The sequence below is a fragment of the Urtica dioica genome, chromosome 6, assembly GCF_054948205.1.
Source record: "Urtica dioica subsp. dioica isolate 48M chromosome 6, U.dioica_male_clone48M_v1_H2, whole genome shotgun sequence".
Lineage (NCBI taxonomy): Eukaryota > Viridiplantae > Streptophyta > Magnoliopsida > Rosales > Urticaceae > Urtica > Urtica dioica.
The window spans coordinates 38232606-38251470 of NC_142761.1; the positions used below are offsets into that span (position 1 = coordinate 38232606).

Genomic DNA, 18865 nt, shown 5'->3' on the forward strand with positions numbered 1-18865 from the left:
TTGCTAAGGAATCGCGTTCCCCCATTGCTGCGGGTTGTCCCCAAGTCGCGATTGACTGTCCTTCAGCGCAAAAGGTCAACGCGGGGAAAGACTCGGCTAGCTCATCAGTCAGGGATTTGGCGAGGGAGAATTTGAAAGCCCAGACCCCGCCCGAGCCGACCAAGACCGTCTTCTCCTTCGGAGCCGCTCCTCTGAAGAGTTCTGGGGATGAGAAACATGTCAGGAATAGGGAATCCGGGCCGGCGCTGCGTTCAGGGGCGAGGGGGGGTGAGACCAACCCAAAACGCTCGAGGTCGACGTCGGGGGAGAGACACTCGTGGAAGAAGAAGGCAAGACAACTCTGTGAGCAAAGAGGCTTGTCTGGCTCGTCGGACTACACCCCGACTGACAGCACGATCTCGTCCGACGATCTCACTACTCATGTGCTTATGGCGGGGCAACTTCAGGAGATGCGTACTGCTGCCTCGCCACAACTTTCTTCCCCTGTGATTTCCGAATCGACTTTGGATTTGACAGGAGAACCCTCTTTGATTGAAGCGGCACCCCACGGAGATGAGGGTGACCGGAAGCAATGATCTCGCTACTCTGGAACGTCCAGGGATTGGGTAATCCCGGGACGAAGAGGGCCCTTCAGTCGCACTCGTTTAAGTATAAGCCCGACTTATTATTCTTGTCGGAAACTAAACTTAAGCGTAGTGCGGCTGAGAGGATCCGATTGCTGCTGGGCTTTGAGAACTGCTTTGCTGTGGAACGCGTGGGAAGAAGTGGGGGCTTGCTGCTCCTTTGGCGGGACTCAGTGGAGTTTCGGTTGGGGTCGTACTCGAGGTTTCATGTTGAAGGCTGGGTCAAGGATGAGAAGGGGAATTGGTGGAAATTTATGGGTCTTTATGGAGATCCGGTGGCGGGGAATAGGAAGTTTTCTTGGGAGCTTGTGAGGCGTGTTTTAGCGTCTTACAAAGGACCATGGCTGGTTGGCGGAGATCTTAACGAAGTGGCGGAGAACGCGGAGCTTAGTCACGGGAGAGTAAGAGAACACTATCTTCTTGAGGGCTTTCGCCATATGATGGAAGATTGTGAGCTCGATGACTTGGGCTTTGAGGGGGAGAGTTTCACGTGGAGGAAGAGTTCGGAGCCGGATAGTATTGAGGAAAGGCTCGATAGATGTCTCTTCACGCCGGAATGGAAATCGTGCTATCCGATGGCTAAGGTCTTCCACCTTGAATATTGGAGCTCGGATCATCGTCCTCTCCTTGTGTCGACGCATGGTAGGAGGACTAGCAACCCCCCGCAACGATCGAGACGTTTCTTTTTTGAGGAGGCTTGGTGTGAAGAGGAGGAGTACGTCCATCGTATCAGGAGTGCGTGGGAGTCGTGTACGGGCAGGGGGATGCCGGACCTGATTGATTCTCTTCGGGCGTGCAAAACTTCTCTTGGCAAGTGGGGAATTGGTAAAAAGTCAGAGTTGAGGGCCAAGATCGAACGACAAAAAGAGATGGTCCGGAGAGCGGGGGATGCTAGTTTGGGGGCTGATCGAGGAATCTTGGGCCGGGAACAACGACAACTTGATGCCCTTGTTGAGAAGGACGAAAAATATTGGAGACAACGGAGTCGTGTTGCTTGGATGAGATGTGGTGATAAGAATACTACTCTCTTCCACCGTAAAGCATCGACGAGGAGAAAGCGGAATTTCATCGAGAGCCTTCTCGATGATGACGGGAGACGGCGAGGTGACGAGAAGGGTATCGAGGAAATTATTACTTCGTACTTCAAGGGTATTTTTTCTTCCTCGAGACCCTCGTCGGAATGTATTCGCAAGGTGGTGGAGGGGGTGGAGCCGAGAGTTTCCGACGAGATGAACCGAGATTTGATGCGACCGTTTATGAGAGAGGATGTCAAAAGAGAAGTCTTTTCCTTGGGTCCTATTAAAGCGCCGGGCAGCGACGGATTCCCGGCCCTTTTCTATCAGAAGAATTGGGAGATCGTGGGGGAGCGTGTGACGACAGCGTGCTTGGAGATCCTCAACGACGGAGGCTCGGTTGAGGACATAAACGACACCATAATCACGTTGATCCCCAAAATCGACAAGGCCTCTAAGGTTAGTGAATTCCGTCCCATTAGTCTTTGCAATGTGATTTACAAAGTGGTATCACGTTGTCTTGTGACGAGGTTGAAGGGTATTATGGAGAGCATTATCTCGGAGAACCAAGGGGCGTTTGTGGGGGGTCGCCAAATCTTCGACAACATTATGGTGTGCTTCGAGGGGATCCACACGATGAAGAGAGGCCGGTTCGATAATGGGAGCTTCGCGGCTCTCAAGATCGATATGGCCAAAGCATATGACCGGGTGGAGTGGTCCTTTATCGAGGCTATGATGCGTAAACTCGGTTTTGCTGCGGGGTGGGTGGAGATAGTTATGCGGTGTGTTACCTCGGTGAGCTACGCTTTCAACATCAATGGTGCGGTTCGTGGGAGAGTTAAGCCGGAAAGGGGCCTTCGGCAAGGGGACCCGCTTTCACCCTTTCTCTTCCTTATTTGTGCGGAGGGGCTTTCGTGTCTTCTCAAGGAGGGAGAGGGGAGTGGGAGTATCACGGGAATTCGTTTCGGCCGCGGCGAGCTCCGAGTCTCGCACTTGCTCTTCGCCGATGATAGTCTCATATTTTTCCGGGCTTGCCTTGAGGAAAGTGAGGCGATTAGGGGCTGCCTTGAGACTTACTCCGCTGCGTCCGGGCAACTTGTCAACTACGCTAAATCCGATATTAGCTTTGGGCGTGACGTGGAGGAAGGGGTGAAAGAGGATATTGCCGAGAGTCTTGGAGTGTCAATCACGGAATGTCACCAGAGGTATCTTGGCCTCCCCACGCTTACCGGGAAACGGAGGATTGAGGTGTTTAGCTTTATTCGGGATAGAGTGTGGGCAAAGATCAAGTCATGGAGGGGTATTCGATTCTCACAATCCGGTAGAGAAGTGCTCATCAAGTCGGTTCTTCAAGCTATCCCTAGTTACGCGGCGAGTTGTTTCCGGCTTCCCAACACTCTTATAGCCGCAATCCACAAGGCGGTCGCGAAGTTTTGGTGGGGGAGTTGTGGAGAAGAGCGGAAAATCCATTGGTGTAAGTGGGAGGAGCTCACCAAGCACAAAAGCGATGGTGGACTCGGTTTTAGGGACTTGGAAAAATTTAATCAAGCTCTTGTCGCGAAGAGTGTGTGGCGACTCATTCGAAGACCGGGTAGCCTAATCGAGCGGGTCTTGCGTGCTAGCTACTTCCCGGGGGGAGACATCCTCGGTGCTACGTGCCCCTCGACCGGGTCTAGCCTTTGGCGCGGGCTTACGTGGGGCAAAAAGATCATCGTCGAGGGATCCCGATGGAGAGTAGGAGACGGTGAGTCCATTTTCGTCATAAAGGATAAATGGATTCCTACTTCCGATAATTTGGCCCTTGTCAATCCTCCTTTTATCCCGGATAATATGCGTGTGGCGGAGCTCATGAACTATGAAGGGGGGTGGAATGAAGCCTTGGTCCGAGCCATGTTCGAGAGGGAGGACGCGGAGTCCATTCTTGCCATCCCTACGAGTCGTGCTAACATGAGTGATGTCCTCCGGTGGCATTACTCTAAAGACGGGGAGTATACGGTGAGGAGTGGTTATTGGCGGGCTTGCTTGAACTGACCGGTGGCTACTCCGTCTTCTCGATCGGGGTTTGCTACGTGGTGGAAATCTCTTTGGAAGCTCAAAGTCCCACCTAAAGTCAAGCTCTTCGTTTGGAGAGTTTGTAAAGGTTGGATACCGGTGAACTCTACTCTTCGACGACGGCGAATTACCGACGATGCCCATTGTCCCTTGTGCCACGATGGTCCGGAAACGGTTGTTCATGCTTTGTGGGGGTGCCGGTGGGCGAAGAAGGTGTGGAAGCTCACTAGATTCGGTACGTTGTGGAAGGATTTCCAAGGCGAGGAGGCCTTAAACATCTTCGCCAACGTCGTTGAGTCCACAGAGGTTAGTAATCTTGATTTTTTTGTTGTTTTGGTTTGGGAGATTTGGAACCATGGGAACAACATTATTGGCGGCAACGCTACGTGGTCCCCCGAAGCGCTTGTGAGATGGTCGGGAGAGTTCCTTGAGGAGTATAGAAGGGCGAACGTGGGGTCTTATGTTTCGGGCAGCAAGTCCGCTCTCGATAAGTGGCCGCCCCCGCCTCCCGGAGTGATGGCGGTGAACGTGGACGCGGCAGTCGACACTAGAGGACATCGCTACAGCACCGGTTGCGTGATTCGGGACCACCGGGGGAGGGTGGTGGCTTCGGCGGTCTCGGCCAGGGCCCAAGGGTTTGATGCCCCTCTAGCGGAGGCCTCCGCCATCCTTAGAGGGCTAGATCTCGCGAAGGACCTCGAGTACTCTCGGGTTGTGGTGCAGTCCGACTGCCTCCAAGTCGTGTGTGCGATCAAGAACGGAATTATTCCTCCTACGGAGCTCGGAACTATTTTGGGTGATGTGAAGGTTAGTGCTCGTGGCTTCAATGAGTTTAGCGTTATCTTTATCCCTCGTGCGTGTAATGTGGTTGCCCATACTTTGGCGCGGTTTGCTCTTGAGACTGATTCGGAGGCGCATTGGTTGGGGCTTGTCCCGCCGTGCGCTACCCGTGGTGTTGTTAATGATTTACCTGTGATGTAACCACGGTATTCCTCCGCCATACGTGAGGGTTTTAATATAAGCATCCACGTGGTTCCGCCCACGTTTTATCAAAAAAAAAAAAAAAAAAAGTCAAGATCATTTTTCATACATACACGATCTATATACCGACCTTATTTATCGACAAATTCAATGAAAAAACGGATAAAACAATATATAAGTTAGTTAACAATATTGAAATTGAATTGGAAAAAAGGATGCGACGGCGTGGAGCGACTGAGATCAACGAAGTGATTGAAAAAAACAATCAAATCCTAACAAAGAGTGGTAGAGCCGGTAAATTATAGACAGAGACATTGAAGAGATCGGCAAGCGGTGGCAGATTTCAAGAGAGGAGACTGAGAGCATATATATCCAAGAGAGGAGACTGAGAGCATATATATATATATATATATATATATATATATATATATATATATATATATATAGAGATCGGCAAGCGGTGGCAGATTTCAAGAGAGGAGACTGAGAGCATATATATCCAAGAGAGGAGACTGAGAGCATATATATATATATATATATATATATATATATAGAGAGAGAGAGAGAGAGAGAGAGAGAGAGAGAGAGAGAGAGAGAGAGAGAGAGAGAGAGTAGACACTAACCTTTGGGACGGAGAACGGGGAGAGTCACCAAAGAGCAGCAGGAAGCGGGGATATATATATATATTTATATATAATATAGAGAGAGACTACCTTGTGACTTAGTATAGTGCGTCAAGAAGGAGAGGAGGCCCAATGGTCGAGCAGAGGACGACGGTGAGGAGGAGGCCCAACGTCCGAGCGTTCTTCTTCTTACCATTGCTCTTCCTTTTCTTTCGCATGTCACACGAAGATGAGTCGATTTGGGCATCTGAGGTTATGATAAAGACGATAGTAATTCAAGTGTATTTGACCTAGAAAATAGACGCTAGTTATTGTGTTGACATGTTTTTTTTTTGTTACGTGTATGGTTAGCTTATTTTTTCCTGTAAGTTTGTTTGACAAGATGACTGACAACATGCTTTAGAATATGTTGAGATATCTTTGTCTCTGTGTGCATAACTGTATTTTTGGCAAGTTTTTTGAAGAATAAATGACAGGATTGCCCCCTGAATTATAGCACTTGAGACAACATGCCCCTCGGTCGTTAAAATATCGATATTTTCTCCTTAATCTTCATGTTTGTTACAGATTGGTCCTTCCGTCTATGTTGGGTCACGTTCCGTCAGTTATATTTTCACGTGTGAGTCACGTGTTACTAAGTAAAAGGGTATTGTAGTAAACTATCAAATAAATATTAAATTCATTGATAAAATAATTAATATAATCATTAAATAAAGAAAACAAATCAAGAATTATTCACGCTCGGCCACGCCGCTCTGGCTCTGCACTACGCGAACGTGGTCAAAGTGATCGAGAGGCGTCGGAGCGGTCGCGCGCGCCGATAGGAGTCCCAGCCCGCGTCGGATCTGGCTCGCGCGCGCCGGGAGCTTCTGGGCCAGACTCGTCGGACGACTTTCTCGTTGTGGGAGCTCTTCCCCTCGGCGCCCATGGCGTATCGGCCGGAGACCGAGTTTCTCCAAGTTCAGCGCTGGGTCGCCTCCACGGGGTCGAGCCGCTTCCCTTCACTGTGGGCCGGTCCAGATCTGCGCTTTCGGCCGTCGTTCCACCTCGGGAAGAGTTCGTCGGCGGTGTCCATGGCGCGGTCGGGATGGAGGTTTCATCTCGCGGGCTCGGACTGGATTCTGGGGCCGAGCGTTGCCTTCTCTCCGTGGTGTCGGACCCGTCGTCGCTAGAACAGATCTCGCCCGAGACCAGCCCGGTGGACCTGGCGCACGGTCGTCCCGAAAAGTACGGGTCCCCGCGAGGGCCCTCACCGAGATTCATGGCGCCGAGGCCCCTGCGCGTGCTGGTCGAAGCTCTCGGGGGCGTCGGAACCGAGGCGCGGGCGCTGGGCCCGGCCGTGCCCCCAAGTGTTCGACGAAATGACCAAACCCAATTGTTGTTCGCTTCGTGTTTCTTGATGCTTGCAGAGGCGAGTCGAGAATCGACGAGTATCAGATGCAATTTCAGGGACAACCTCGTTCTGGTTTGTGCAATTTCAGGGACAACCTCGTTCTTCCCTAGCTCGAGTCAAAGAGACGAGAAAGAAGGTCACGACGCCGAAGAGGGCTTTGTTGAGATTTCTTGACGGAGACGTGGACGTTGACGAGGCGAGGAAAAATTGAGATGTGGATCGAGTGCTTGGTGCAGAACGAGAGAGACCGTGTTTAAGAGAGAAACAGGCGAACTGAGATACTTTATCTATTACTTGCTCTTCATTCTTTTTCTCAGTTTTCCCTTATTGCCCATTTCCAATCGCTCAGTGGTAAAACCCCAAACCCAAAATATGCGTTGCTGTTTGTTTATTTGTTTTTAGATATGAGAGAGAAAGAGAGGGCGAGCGTTTTAGAGAGATGAGCGGGAAAAGTGGAAGCAACAATGGAGCCAAGGTCAACAATGGAACTTCTTCAGTGCGAGGAAGATGGTTCAGTGCGAGGAAGATGGTTCTGTATTTCGATTGATTTTAAATTGTTTTTCTTTTCATTTTTATTTCATTATTTTATTAATTTGACCATAACACCTTTATACTGACCAACATCAACATGTGACAAACACGTGATCTTGTCTCTAACGGTGTAACTTTGAATTCAAACAGAAGGAGTGTAATGAAACAAATTGTGATATTGAGGGGATAACATCGAGTTTTTATATTACAGGGGGCAGATTGTCACAACTGCTGTAATTCAGGGGGCATTCTTGTCATTTATTCTTTTTTGAATTGCCATAATGTCTCGCCGAAGAATTTTTTATTTGGTTCTCTTCGCGTATATGAGTAAGAAAATCCTATATCGACATGTAGAGGTGTTGACTACTATATAAGCGAGTTGCTTCCCCTTTAGTAGTTTTGCTACATTCATCATACATTTAGGGTTCTTAGACGTGCACATCAGTTGACTGAGAAATTAATTGTGTGATGTGTGTGGTGTAATTCTCTAAACACATTTTCAGACATTTGAGTGTTAGAGAGTTGTTTGGTTTTGTGATTTCGTGATTGAAGGTTACACGAGCGTTGACATCGAAGAATACTAAACACTGAGAGAGTGTTTATGAGTGAAATTGAGGGGATCTCAGATTCAGGGGATCGTGATTTGGAATTCACGGGTAGTAATAGAAAAGGGTATTGAGACAAGGATTCTTCATATATATAAGTCCATTGTTGTACTATTGACTACTTGTTATTATAGTGAAATTCCTTTCTACTGGGCACACTTTTCTCCAGAGTAGGTGACGTTGCACCGAACTTGGTTACTATTCTTTGTGTCATTTTATTTTTTATTTTTTATTTTTTTCGCATTGTCTTGTTTATAATCCATCGCTTACATCGGAACAGATTGTCGCACATATTAACTCTACATAGTGTGCGACATCTTGAATCCGACTAAATAGAATTTCATTTAAAAAAAAAATAGGCAAGACTTCTTGCATCTAAATGAAGAAAAATGGACAACCTTAATAACCTAACATCTTAGATAAATTTTCAATTAGACACGACAGTTCATTTCTAATTCTATATTTTCGCGTGCAAAGAGACACGACATGTCGCGTTTGTTGCCATTTGAGTTTAAAGGCTCAGTTTGTTTTAGTGAATTATTAAAATACGGAGCATCTTCAAATTTTTACCTTCTTTTTTTATCTATCATACAACCACAATTTTTTTTATTCTAATATCCTAACTTGTCCAACAATTCTCCCACCCCAGTGAAGCATCCGCCACTGCCTACTGCGACTTCTGCAAAGGCTCAAGAAACTGCGGCAACGCCTGGTTTTAAAAAGGTCCCCTCCGAAAAAAGACCCCAAAATTTCAAAAAATTTATTACCCCAGATATCGTATTTTAAAACTAATTTCTGATGGTACTTAGATAGTTGTTTTTATTCCGAGAATACCTTATTTAATTCTAAGAATACCTCATTTATTGTTTTTATCTTGTTTAAACTTGCTTCAAGTCTGATAATTACAGTAGTTATCTTATTTTTAAAATACAATATATCAATTTTGGTTCTTGTTCTAATAATATATTTTTCTATTGTAACAATATCTTAGTTTCCATTTTTTTTTCTCTTGTTAATCATTGTTTTAAATAATTTTACCATATTCAAACTAAAAAAAATTGTGATTTGAAATTAATAAGATAAAAAAGGCCAAAAGGCAAAAAAAAAATGACTTTCATGTGGAAATAAATAATTATTTTTTTAATTTTTTTAAGGATGATTGAAAGAAAAAAATTAGGCCCCTTTTTTTCTTTTTGTCCAGGACCCCCGATTTAGTTGAGCCGGCTCTGTGTGTTATGTGCTATTACATTTCCCTTATTGTTTGTGGTGATCTTGAAAGAATGTGATGTTTAAAATAGATTAAAAAAAAAAAAAATTATGTCGAAGTTAAAAATTATTCGTTGGTTTTGAGCTTAAATATTAAATATTTCGATTGTGCATAAATGAAATACTGAAAAACGATCTAGGTTTAAGATTTAAACTTTGATTGTTGGCTTAAACTAGAAGGATTAAGGTTTACACAAATAATTTTCCCGTTACTATACTGTATTTGCAAAAATAACCTTGTGAAGTTAATACATTGTTATTTTAACTAAATGAAGAGCACTACGCTCAAGGAGCACCAGTGGTCTAGTGGTAGAATAGTACCCTGCCACGGTACAGACCCGGGTTCGATTCCCGGCTGGTGCATTTTAGTTTTTCCATTTGTCATTGTACGATGATTTATCACTGTTGACCGTTTCAGCTACACGGGAAACCACCAATTTGATTTATGTTTTTACCAAATTTGTAAGTGATTAAGGAGTTGAGGTAAAATCCCAGGTAAACACATTATAATTAATTTTTCAAAATCTTTTTTGGGCATCTTCATAGGTAAAATCCCAGGTAAACACATTTTGACTTTAGAAAAATAAAAAAAATCATACTTAGTTGGTATTCATTTTGTCGTTTTCTCACAAATCACCACAATGCAAGTGTCATTATTAAATGCCTAAAGAAGTGGCGAGTGGTGGTGAGGTAATCAATGACTGTAAGCAACACAAAATCAAGTAAGCAATGACCACACATAAGTCACAAAGTTTAGAAATATGTTTGACATCAGAGCAAAAAAAAAGAAATATGTTTGACTTCTACTTTTTTTTTTTTTTTTTTTACAAGATCTTGACCCAGTTTTCTAATACTTGTTAATTTTTTTTGTTATATAAAGTGAGCTGATATCCCAAGAGAAAACACACTGCAAAGAAACAAGTTCATATTTCCCCAGAAGAAAAGAAAAACAAAATGGCTGAAAATCAAGTTCACATCCCAAGAGTGAAACTGGGAAACCAGGGACTAGAGGTAAGAGCAAACTTTTGTTTTTGTTTTTGTTTTTAATTTTATTTTATTGCAGTCATTGTCAATTACATAGATAACTTGTGTCACAGGTTTCCCAGCTGGGATTCGGTTGCATGGGATTAAGTGGGGTCTACAACGAACCTGTCCCTGAAGAAGTTGGAATTTCACTCATCAAACACTGTTTCAACAAAGGAATCACATTCTTTGACACCTCCGACTTTTATGGACAAGACCATGCCAATGAACTTCTAATCGGAAAGGTAAATAGCAAACAATATCATATGTAACCTATTTTTTCGGCTCAGTGAAACTTGCAAATTATAACATTAAGAATAATTTACAGGCTCTGAAGGAATTGCCTCGAGAAAAGGTTCAATTGGCGACGAAATTCGGTATAGTCGCTTTCGGGGCTAACGGAGTCGAGGTCAAAGGCAGTCCCGAGTATGTCCGAGCTTGTTGCGAGGCTAGCCTGAAGCGCCTCGACATTGACTACATCGATCTCTATTATCAGCACCGAGTCGATACAACCCTTCCTATAGAAGACACCGTGAGTCTCTCTCTCTCTCTCTCTTAATCATCGCGATTATTATATTCGACGCAATTCGTTTGAGAAATACTTGATATATAGATGGAGGAATTGAAGAAGCTAGTGGAAGAAGGGAAAATCAAGTACATTGGACTCTCCGAGGCTAATTCGGACACGATCAGAAGAGCTCATTCTGTTCATCCGATCACCGCTTTGCAAATGGAATGGTCTCTATGGACTCGGGAAATCGAGGAAGAGATTGTCCCGCTTTGCAGGTATATAGTCAAATTGATGATTTGCTCGACTACGAAAATGCAAGGAAAAATGAAACTACGAGGGAAAATGAAAATTAAATGAAAAATAAGAGGGAAAATCAAAACTCTATGTTGTGTTTCTAAATTTAGATGGATTTCTTTTTTCGAATCCACTCATAAGTTATACATTTTCTCTCTTACTTTCGTTCCTATTTTCCTTTTCTTTCTATTTTTCCTCCATCTAATTAACACGAGGAAAATAGGAAGGGACTCAAATTTATTTTTCATCCTATTTTTCGGCTTCAAAGTGGATCACAATGGGACACTTTGTAAATCTTGCAGAGAACTCGGAATCGGGATTGTGCCTTATTCGCCGCTCGGTCGCGGGTTTTTCGGCGGCAAAGCGAATAATATGGAGAGTTTGCCTGCAAATAGCTACATGGTTTGTTTCCCTCAACAAAAAAAATTCCATGCTTGATATCTCATATTTTTGTTGCCTCAAATATAAGCCAATTAATTGCCATGGTCAGAAATTTTTCCCTCGGTTCCACGAAGAAAATATTAAGAAGAACAAGAGATTGTACGACGAGTTCGAGAAATGTGCTCAAAGGCATGGTTGTACGCCTCCACAGCTCGCACTTGCGTGGGTAATCCATCAAGGCGGTGACGTGGCACCAATCCCCGGTGAGTCAAAATAGGGACGGAGCAAGAGATGTAAATTAGGGGGGCTAATTTTTGAATTTTAAAGTAAAATAAAAAATAAATAAAAAGCTAGTAAGAAGTATATAAGAAAATTGAACGGAAAAACTAATCCGGTCTAATCTTTAGTGTCTCCTTCTTCTGTGTCTCTCCAATCAAGACATAATTTTTTTATTTTCAAAAATTAATTAAAAAGTGATGACATGGCCTATGATTTGGAGATTTAATACGTCATTACGGTTCCTTTTATGTAGGGACGACGAAGAGTAAGAACTTGGACGATAATATTGGTGCGCTCAAAGTGAGGCTAAACGAAGAGGAAGTGAAGGAGATTTCTGATTTGATAGCGGAGAACGAGGTTGCTGGGGATCGAGTGTTCGATGGTTCTCTCCGTTGCTCGTGGAAGTTTTCGACTACGCCTCTCAAAAACGAAGACACGAGAAAACTGCCTTCAGATTCTACTTAAAACTATTTGGATATTAACAATGAGATCGTGTGCGTGTTAACTGTTAAGCTTTTCTTTACTGTTGGTATTTTGTTATTAAGAAGAAGCATGGTTTGTTACTCCCGAGAGTATGATAAAAGAATGTGACACAATTGAGCAGTGATTTGAGAAATTGAATTTACATTTAAGAACATCTGTTTAATTTTTCATTCATGTTCTGGTTTATAAATTGGTGATCTGCTAAGCATTTTTTTTTTCAATTTGGTTTTTTAAAAGTCTTATACAGTTCATTATGCAATACGGCAAGCAAACTTACAGACCCGGGATCGATTCCCGGCATTGCAATACGGATTGAAGATAGATAAAATACCCTATTTTCCATTGATTGTTTTTACTGTGATTCTCATTAAACAGATTCAAAACTCAGAAAACACAATCAATCAACCTGTTACGGGGATATTCCTTCGAAACGTAAGAGCGTCCAAAATGCAACAACGAAGATTTACATACAGTTGAGAATCATGTCTTAAGCCTGGTTGTTCTGGATATGCCTTGTCTTTGCATGAGATTTTCATTTGAGTTTTCCATTTGCATCGTTGCTTCAAACAATTGTTGAGCCTTATCCATCTTCCCATCTCTTGATAGCCGTTGATAATAATATTTCGTGTCACCATCTTATCAAGCAACCTCTTGGCTCCTTCCAAATTAGTCAAACGACACAACCCACATAGCAAAGAGTTGTACTGTGATAATGTTTGGACTTGTGTCTCTTTGAATCATCGACTTGAACACAGCCAAAACGTTTCGTGTCCATTGGCCTGACTTTCACAATCCGTAGATAAAAGAATTGTATGTGGATATATCAGGTTCGATCGAGACCCCTCTTTGTCATTATTCCGAGATTATCCAGAGCTTCTTAGGCTCTTCCGTTTCTGCAAAGAGCATCCAACATTGTACTGAAAGTAATATTGTCTGATTTGCTTCTCAATGAACAGATTTACTTCTTCCAATCGGCCAGCCTTACACTATGCATCAATTAGAGAATTGAATGTGACACCTTTTGTTGGAGTCGATTCGAACATCGATTTTCTCGAATTCGAAAAGCGAATAAATTACAATATAGTAAGTACGAACATCACACGAAACTCCGTCATTATCCATGTCAGCTAGAAGTTTCTGGAATTATTCCCAACGGCCAGATTTGCATAGTCCATGAATCAATGAATGCATTAAAACTGTATAAATCCAGTTTGATCCCTTCGAAGCTGACGATTCGCTTAAGAAGACTGATTGTCTTTCGGGTCTCTCTGGCCTTGCAAGAAGAGTATTCATGGTGATCGAATTAGGAAGAATCCCAGTTTTAATGGCGATTGAGAGCACTGAGAAACCCGACTTCACTGTTTGACCGTCACAAACACTTAGCAAGGATGTTGAGACATATCATCGAGGAGACGAAGAGCTTTGACTACTCTGTAAAGTCTCGAGATTTGCACCGAGTTTGGACCAATTCTTCAAATTCAGCTATACTAAGTAGTAGAAGCACAACTAGTACAGCAACGGAAGTGGGTAAAGAGTGGAATGATTGAAGGATTACCAGAAGTTCTTCTTCTGCTTAGCATTTGGAAATCCGTATTTTGATTTCGCTTTTATGATATCTGATTTCTTTCTCTTTCGGTTTCGGCTCCACAAATCCTCGGTCTGGGAAAATATGTGGAAACTGGAAACTGGGACGGAAATGTTTGCTTTTTTTCTTTTCACTTTGGCCAAAGTCTCGTACTCTGTGTTATATATACAATACGTTTGCAGGCAAACTTAGGATTATTAAAATAATGGAGAATAAGTTAGCTGACATGGACGTGAAGCACCAGTGGTCTAGTGGTAGAATAGTACCCTGCCACGGTACAGACCCGGGTTCGATTCCCGGCTGGTGCAAATTTTTGTTGTTAGTTGAAATATGGTCTCTTTTCCCTCTCTGTGTAAAAATAATACCCATTCTCTTATTATTTTACTGCTTCTGATTCAAAACTATTGTTATGTTTGACACCCTATTGCAGAAGCCATCCTTGTAATTAGAATGCCAATGCCATCTCTCTCTCTCTCTCTCTCTGCTTAAGCTCCACCTCAAAAATATTTTTTATACTTGTTTTTAAAATTTGTTGCTCTAATTTAAGCCATGAAAAACAATTATTATTAACGGCAATGAAAAAAAAATTATTAACAAATCGGAAGAAAAAAAAAACTCGAATCCTAGAGAAATCAGCAAACCATATACGTTAATTACCAAAAACTTATCATGATTAACTATGAAAGATTCATAATTTAAACCTGAGAAAACATTAAAAACAACGTTAACTAACGTTAATTTACTAGGATGAAAAATACAGAAGTCAGATTAGGATTATCTCATGATAAACCAAAGCCTTTTTTTAATGGATATTCGCACTTGAATGATATACTTAAAATAATTAAACTTTTTAAATTAAAAAAATGTCTTACATTAAAAACTCATCAGCAGGAATCGGAGTTGAAGACCGAGACCGAGCATGTATCGCCTTGATCTATGGGCTATGGGATCTCACAAATCGGGGATTAGTTTTACTTGTTAAAGCGTTATGGAATGTATACGTATAAGAGTCGCTATAAGACTCTAAGTTTGATTCAAAACGAAAAATTTCCCCGGATGTTTTGCAAACTACTTTTATAAATAACATTCCGCTATACGTTTAATAAACATTTGGTTGATACTACTTTTATAAATTTCCGGATGTTTATGAACTTGAAACACTCAACGGAATTCCGGTTTTAAGGTCATGGAACGTCTCGAACCTTAAAAAATACTACTGCTAAAACCAGTAAGAATCAAACTACTTCCGACTTGATCCCTGCACAAGGGTACGTAGGCAGCCTTTCTTTACAAAGGCACAGTCCCCCACTTCTTAGAACCCCATGACCCTTATTTTCGCCAAAAGAATGGGAAGAGGAAAGAAGAAGAAATAAAAAAAATATTTTTCTGAGCTACGGAGCTCGCATCTTGGCCGATAACCCCGACCTCGGACTAGGCCAACAATGTAAATACCTCACGACGTCTCTGGCGAGATCCGACATCTCACGGCGTCATCTAAATCGGAGGCCGCACTCCGAAAGGTCAACCTCATCCGAAAATCTTAAGGGAAACTTTTTAGATCTCTGAAGATCTAAAAGACTTAACAGAATCTTGACCAAATTTATTTGCGGACGTCGGCTTCAAATCTAAGGGAAAACGTTTCGGACCGACAACAATCCGAACAACTTGACAGATTTTGAACAACGAACCAATACAGATCCTTGGCCTAAGGGAAACTTTTTAGATTTCTGACGATCTAAAAGACTTAGCGAATTCTCTAAAATCTGTAAAGGAAACATTTTAGACCGAGTACGGGCGATCTAAAAGACTTAACAGATTTTGCAAATCCAAGTTATCTCGGGTGCGAACTAAATAATACTTTAAACACATTCAGATCGGTTGGACGGACTGAATGACAGACAAAATGTAAACATTTGTGCATGCAAAAAAAAATTTGGCGAGCTAAAGGACTTGACAAATTCTAAGAAATGAAATTGCATTGCATAAAATATAACAATAAAACAATCCAAATATAAAATAGAGGTACCGAAGCCCCCTATAATTGTATCAAAAACAATAAAAACTTCGCCCAAAACACACGGGCCCCAAAAATAAAGCAAACATTTTACTAAAATTAAAGAAAACAAAAAGTGGAATTATTGCTGACGATTGGAGAAGGCTTAAGCATGATCCCGGGGTTCGACTTCGACGTCTCGACGCTCTGGAGTGGGCGTGAACGCCGCCACCTCTTCGTTCCCCTCTGGGATGGAGTTGAGGACTTCATCAGTTCGATCGAGCATCGAACCATGCTCGTTGATGGTTGCGGTCTCAACTTCGGTCACGGAGGCGTCGACAGGAGATCGGTCCGAGTACCGGGTGAACGGGATGTCTTCGATCTCAGGAACAGCGATGGCCGCGTAGTCAGCCTCATAGTGGGCGATGTCATCCTCAGTATCCTTCATCTCGACCGCCCAGTCTGAGATCTCGTCATTCAAGGCCTCCGAGATCACTTCCTTGTTCCCCCGGCACTGTTCGAGTTTCTTTAGGAAGAGGACGGCCTCGTCCATCTTCTCTTTCTGCGCACGATGCTTATGTATCTGTTCTCGATACTTTAGCAAAGTCGTCTTCTTTGCCACATGAACAGCCCGGTCATGATCCGCCTTCGCTGCCCTCTTCGATCGGGCGAGCTCTTCGAGAATCTTTCAACTCTTTATCTCGGGCCGCCAGGTCGGCCGCCAATCTTTTGCTCTCTCTTTCAAAATCGTTGGAACGGGCTGCCCATCCCTTGATCTTTTCCGCGAAGGCATTCAATCTTACTATTCGACCTCTCCAAGAGAGCATCCTTAGCTAGAAGATCGTCCTGAAGAGTGGCGATCTTGTCGTTCATTCCTTGGAGCTCGGCTTGCAGAGACTCCGTCCCCTTTTGAACCTCGGCGAGCTTTTCCTGCTCAGCCTTAGCATCATTAAGACGCTTTTCATAGCGAAAAACGCCTCGCTTCAGTTGGGTTGACAACTGGAATTAACCAAGGACTCCATCAGTTCGACCGTAACAAGTTCCATGAAAAATTCCTCAAAGTATAACAGGTCGGCTATGTATAATAAAATAAATAAATAATAAATATAACGACGATTACCCCAGTGATGGTCGAAGCCATCATTCGGTACCAGTCCGATTCATCGAGCTCAGGCACCTTCGGAAGGGCCATATCGGACCAAGTAAGCTGGCGTAAAAAGCCCGCCGATGAGTAGATGTCGTCGCACAGCATATGATCTTGTGCGTAATGGAAGTTGACGACATGCTTCTTCTTGCGAGAAGTGGCCGGGGTGGTCTCAGCTCGCCCGCTACTCCTCGACTTCGATTGGGCCCTACTGCCCTCGGCAACAGCTTTGCCCTTGTCGGCCTGAGCCACCTTGGCCACGAGGGCTCCAAAGGCGGGCTCCTCTCCATCCCTGCCGGCGAGGTCAAGGGCTTGATCTTTCTTCTTCTTTTTCTTCCTTATCTCCCCTTCCTCCAGAAGCTCCGCCCTCGACGACCTCGGCCCCTTCGGGGGCACGACCTTCTTCGGTCCCAGGTGCTTCGGCTTCCTGGACGCCTGTCAAATTGACCTCGGTCGCCTCAGGTACCTCATCAGAAGGCACCAGGATGACCGGGATCTCGGACGTCAAATGAACCCCGGTCACTTCGACCTCGAGATCGTTAACGTGAACCGATGGGGTTGGGGTCGAAGTCGAGGCAGCACCCCCCTTCTTGTTTTTCCTCGCCTCGCGAGCACTGACCGGGGTATTCATATTGTCCCATACGTCTAAAAAAGAAAAGAAAAAATAAGACAAATGAATAATAATAATAAAAACTTAAGCAAAATGGCACGTACGCAATTGACCGCAAGAAAGAGGACGAAATCGAGTTTGTCGAACTAACCTTCTTCAAAGTCTTCTAAAGGAGTTGGTGGACAATACCAAAGCTTGGTCGAGATGAACCTATAAGAAGTAAAGTTTGACCACTCTACTTTGCCCTCCTGCAATAACGAGAGCTTCTCGGCGAACTATGCTCCTTGTAAGGCGCCTTGATCTTTTCAGAAAAACAGAATAGATAAATGTTAGTTTATCTCACTTACCTATAAAACATAAACAGACGAATATAATAAATTAAATTTTTTGTGCATACTCGGCGAGCTCGCCCACTTCGAGGAGAAAGAACGAGCTCGATCCCCGAGGGAATGCTCGTTTACGGCGAAGTAAAAATATCGCCTCCCCCAAAATTTGTCTTTCGAAGGCAGTCCCGAGATCACTCCTTTGCCTCAGCCCTCGAAAGATAGAAACACTTCGGACCGTGTTTCGAATTCGCCTTAACAATACAAAGACGGACTAAATCCATCAATGAAAGTTCGACTTTTTCCTCATGGGCCACTACTATCAGACCTATCACCATCCTGACAAAATTCGGACACATCTGGGGCAAGGTTAACCCTAAAGTCTGAACGAAGTCGAACAAGAGATGATGAATAGGAAATCTCAGACCACATTTCTCTAACCAAATTTCGTATATGCAATAGAAACCCTCCACAACGGTATCGGCAGTGGCTCCAGGAGGGGGAAGAAGAATTTTTATTTCTGGTGGGATTTGGTATTTTTCGCGAATTCCCCTAAGGTCGGCCGAGGTCACGTCAGAAGGAAGAAGGATGTCATCGTTTCCTAGGGGTTGAGATCCTGATGGGCGAAGTCCTGAGCTCGACATCTAATTCTAAAGTTTTCTAAGGACGAAGTGTTTAAATATATGAATTCGTTTGAGTTCGCTAGTCGAGCTGAGAGTTAAAAGTAGCCGAGATCTAAGCAAATTTAAAGAACTTAGAGAGAGAACTCAAGCTCAAAATAAAGAGAAAAGTTCAAAAGAGAGAATTACCTTTTAACCGCGGGTGAGGAGAATATAAATGAGAAAAAACGACTCTTCGGCGCGCTTATTTATACATTTCATTATTAACCAAAACCCCGAAAAAATCTAATGATTATGGAAAATAAATCGAATCAAATCGAAGATATTTCCTGGATATCTGCAAAGATATCAACAGATTTTCCGACTCTTCGACTTCGACCTACGAAGTGCAGTCATGATATGCCACGTGTGAAGAAAACGTGTTTTCGCATGATGCCATGTGACCCTAAATATTTGATTTCCCCCCTTTAATTTGAGGTGGTTCGAATTTTCCGCGGTAAATATTTTCAAAATATTCGAAGTATTTTCAAAA

General features: G+C 43.4%; 2 protein-coding genes and 2 non-coding genes across 4 annotated transcripts; all 4 read left to right on the forward strand.

Moving 5' to 3' along the window:
- Positions 1 to 571: 571 nt before the first annotated feature.
- LOC149393951 (uncharacterized) lies at positions 572 to 6859 on the forward strand. Its single transcript, XM_089618220.1, has 4 exons — positions 572 to 3631; positions 3728 to 4495; positions 5860 to 5920; positions 6009 to 6859. Exons 1-4 carry the CDS (start codon positions 572 to 574, stop codon positions 6857 to 6859), a joined length of 4740 nt encoding a protein of 1579 aa, XP_089474346.1.
- Positions 6860 to 9379: 2520 nt separating this feature from the next.
- TRNAG-GCC (transfer RNA glycine (anticodon GCC)) lies at positions 9380 to 9450 on the forward strand. The gene has a single exon. It is a non-coding gene; the product is annotated as a tRNA-Gly (tRNA).
- Positions 9451 to 9927: 477 nt separating this feature from the next.
- LOC149393953 (perakine reductase-like) lies at positions 9928 to 12212 on the forward strand. Its single transcript, XM_089616620.1, has 7 exons — positions 9928 to 10098; positions 10185 to 10355; positions 10439 to 10642; positions 10724 to 10896; positions 11218 to 11317; positions 11406 to 11559; positions 11829 to 12212. The coding sequence occupies exons 1-7, from the start codon at positions 10042 to 10044 to the stop codon at positions 12038 to 12040; spliced, it is 1071 nt and encodes a 356-aa protein (XP_089472746.1). The 5' UTR covers positions 9928 to 10041; the 3' UTR covers positions 12041 to 12212.
- Positions 12213 to 13880: 1668 nt separating this feature from the next.
- Positions 13881 to 13951, forward strand: TRNAG-GCC (transfer RNA glycine (anticodon GCC)). Its single transcript has one exon. It is a non-coding gene; the product is annotated as a tRNA-Gly (tRNA).
- Positions 13952 to 18865: the final 4914 nt, after the last annotated feature.

Excerpts from the sequence above, each read along its gene's own strand:
- LOC149393951 (XM_089618220.1), top strand. The coding sequence starts at position 572 with ATGATCTCGCTACTCTGGAACGTCCAGGGATTGGGTAATCCCGGGACG. Across the intron at positions 3,632-3,727 it reads CTAAAGACGGGGAGTATACG|CTCAAAGTCCCACCTAAAGT; the intron begins GTGAGGAGTGGT and ends TCTCTTTGGAAG. Across the intron at positions 5,921-6,008 it reads TATTTTCACGTGTGAGTCAC|AAAACAAATCAAGAATTATT; the intron begins GTGTTACTAAGT and ends CATTAAATAAAG.
- LOC149393953 (XM_089616620.1), top strand. The coding sequence starts at position 10,042 with ATGGCTGAAAATCAAGTTCACATCCCAAGAGTGAAACTGGGAAACCAG. Across the intron at positions 11,318-11,405 it reads TGCCTGCAAATAGCTACATG|AAATTTTTCCCTCGGTTCCA; the intron begins GTTTGTTTCCCT and ends TGCCATGGTCAG. Across the intron at positions 11,560-11,828 it reads TGACGTGGCACCAATCCCCG|GGACGACGAAGAGTAAGAAC; the intron begins GTGAGTCAAAAT and ends CCTTTTATGTAG.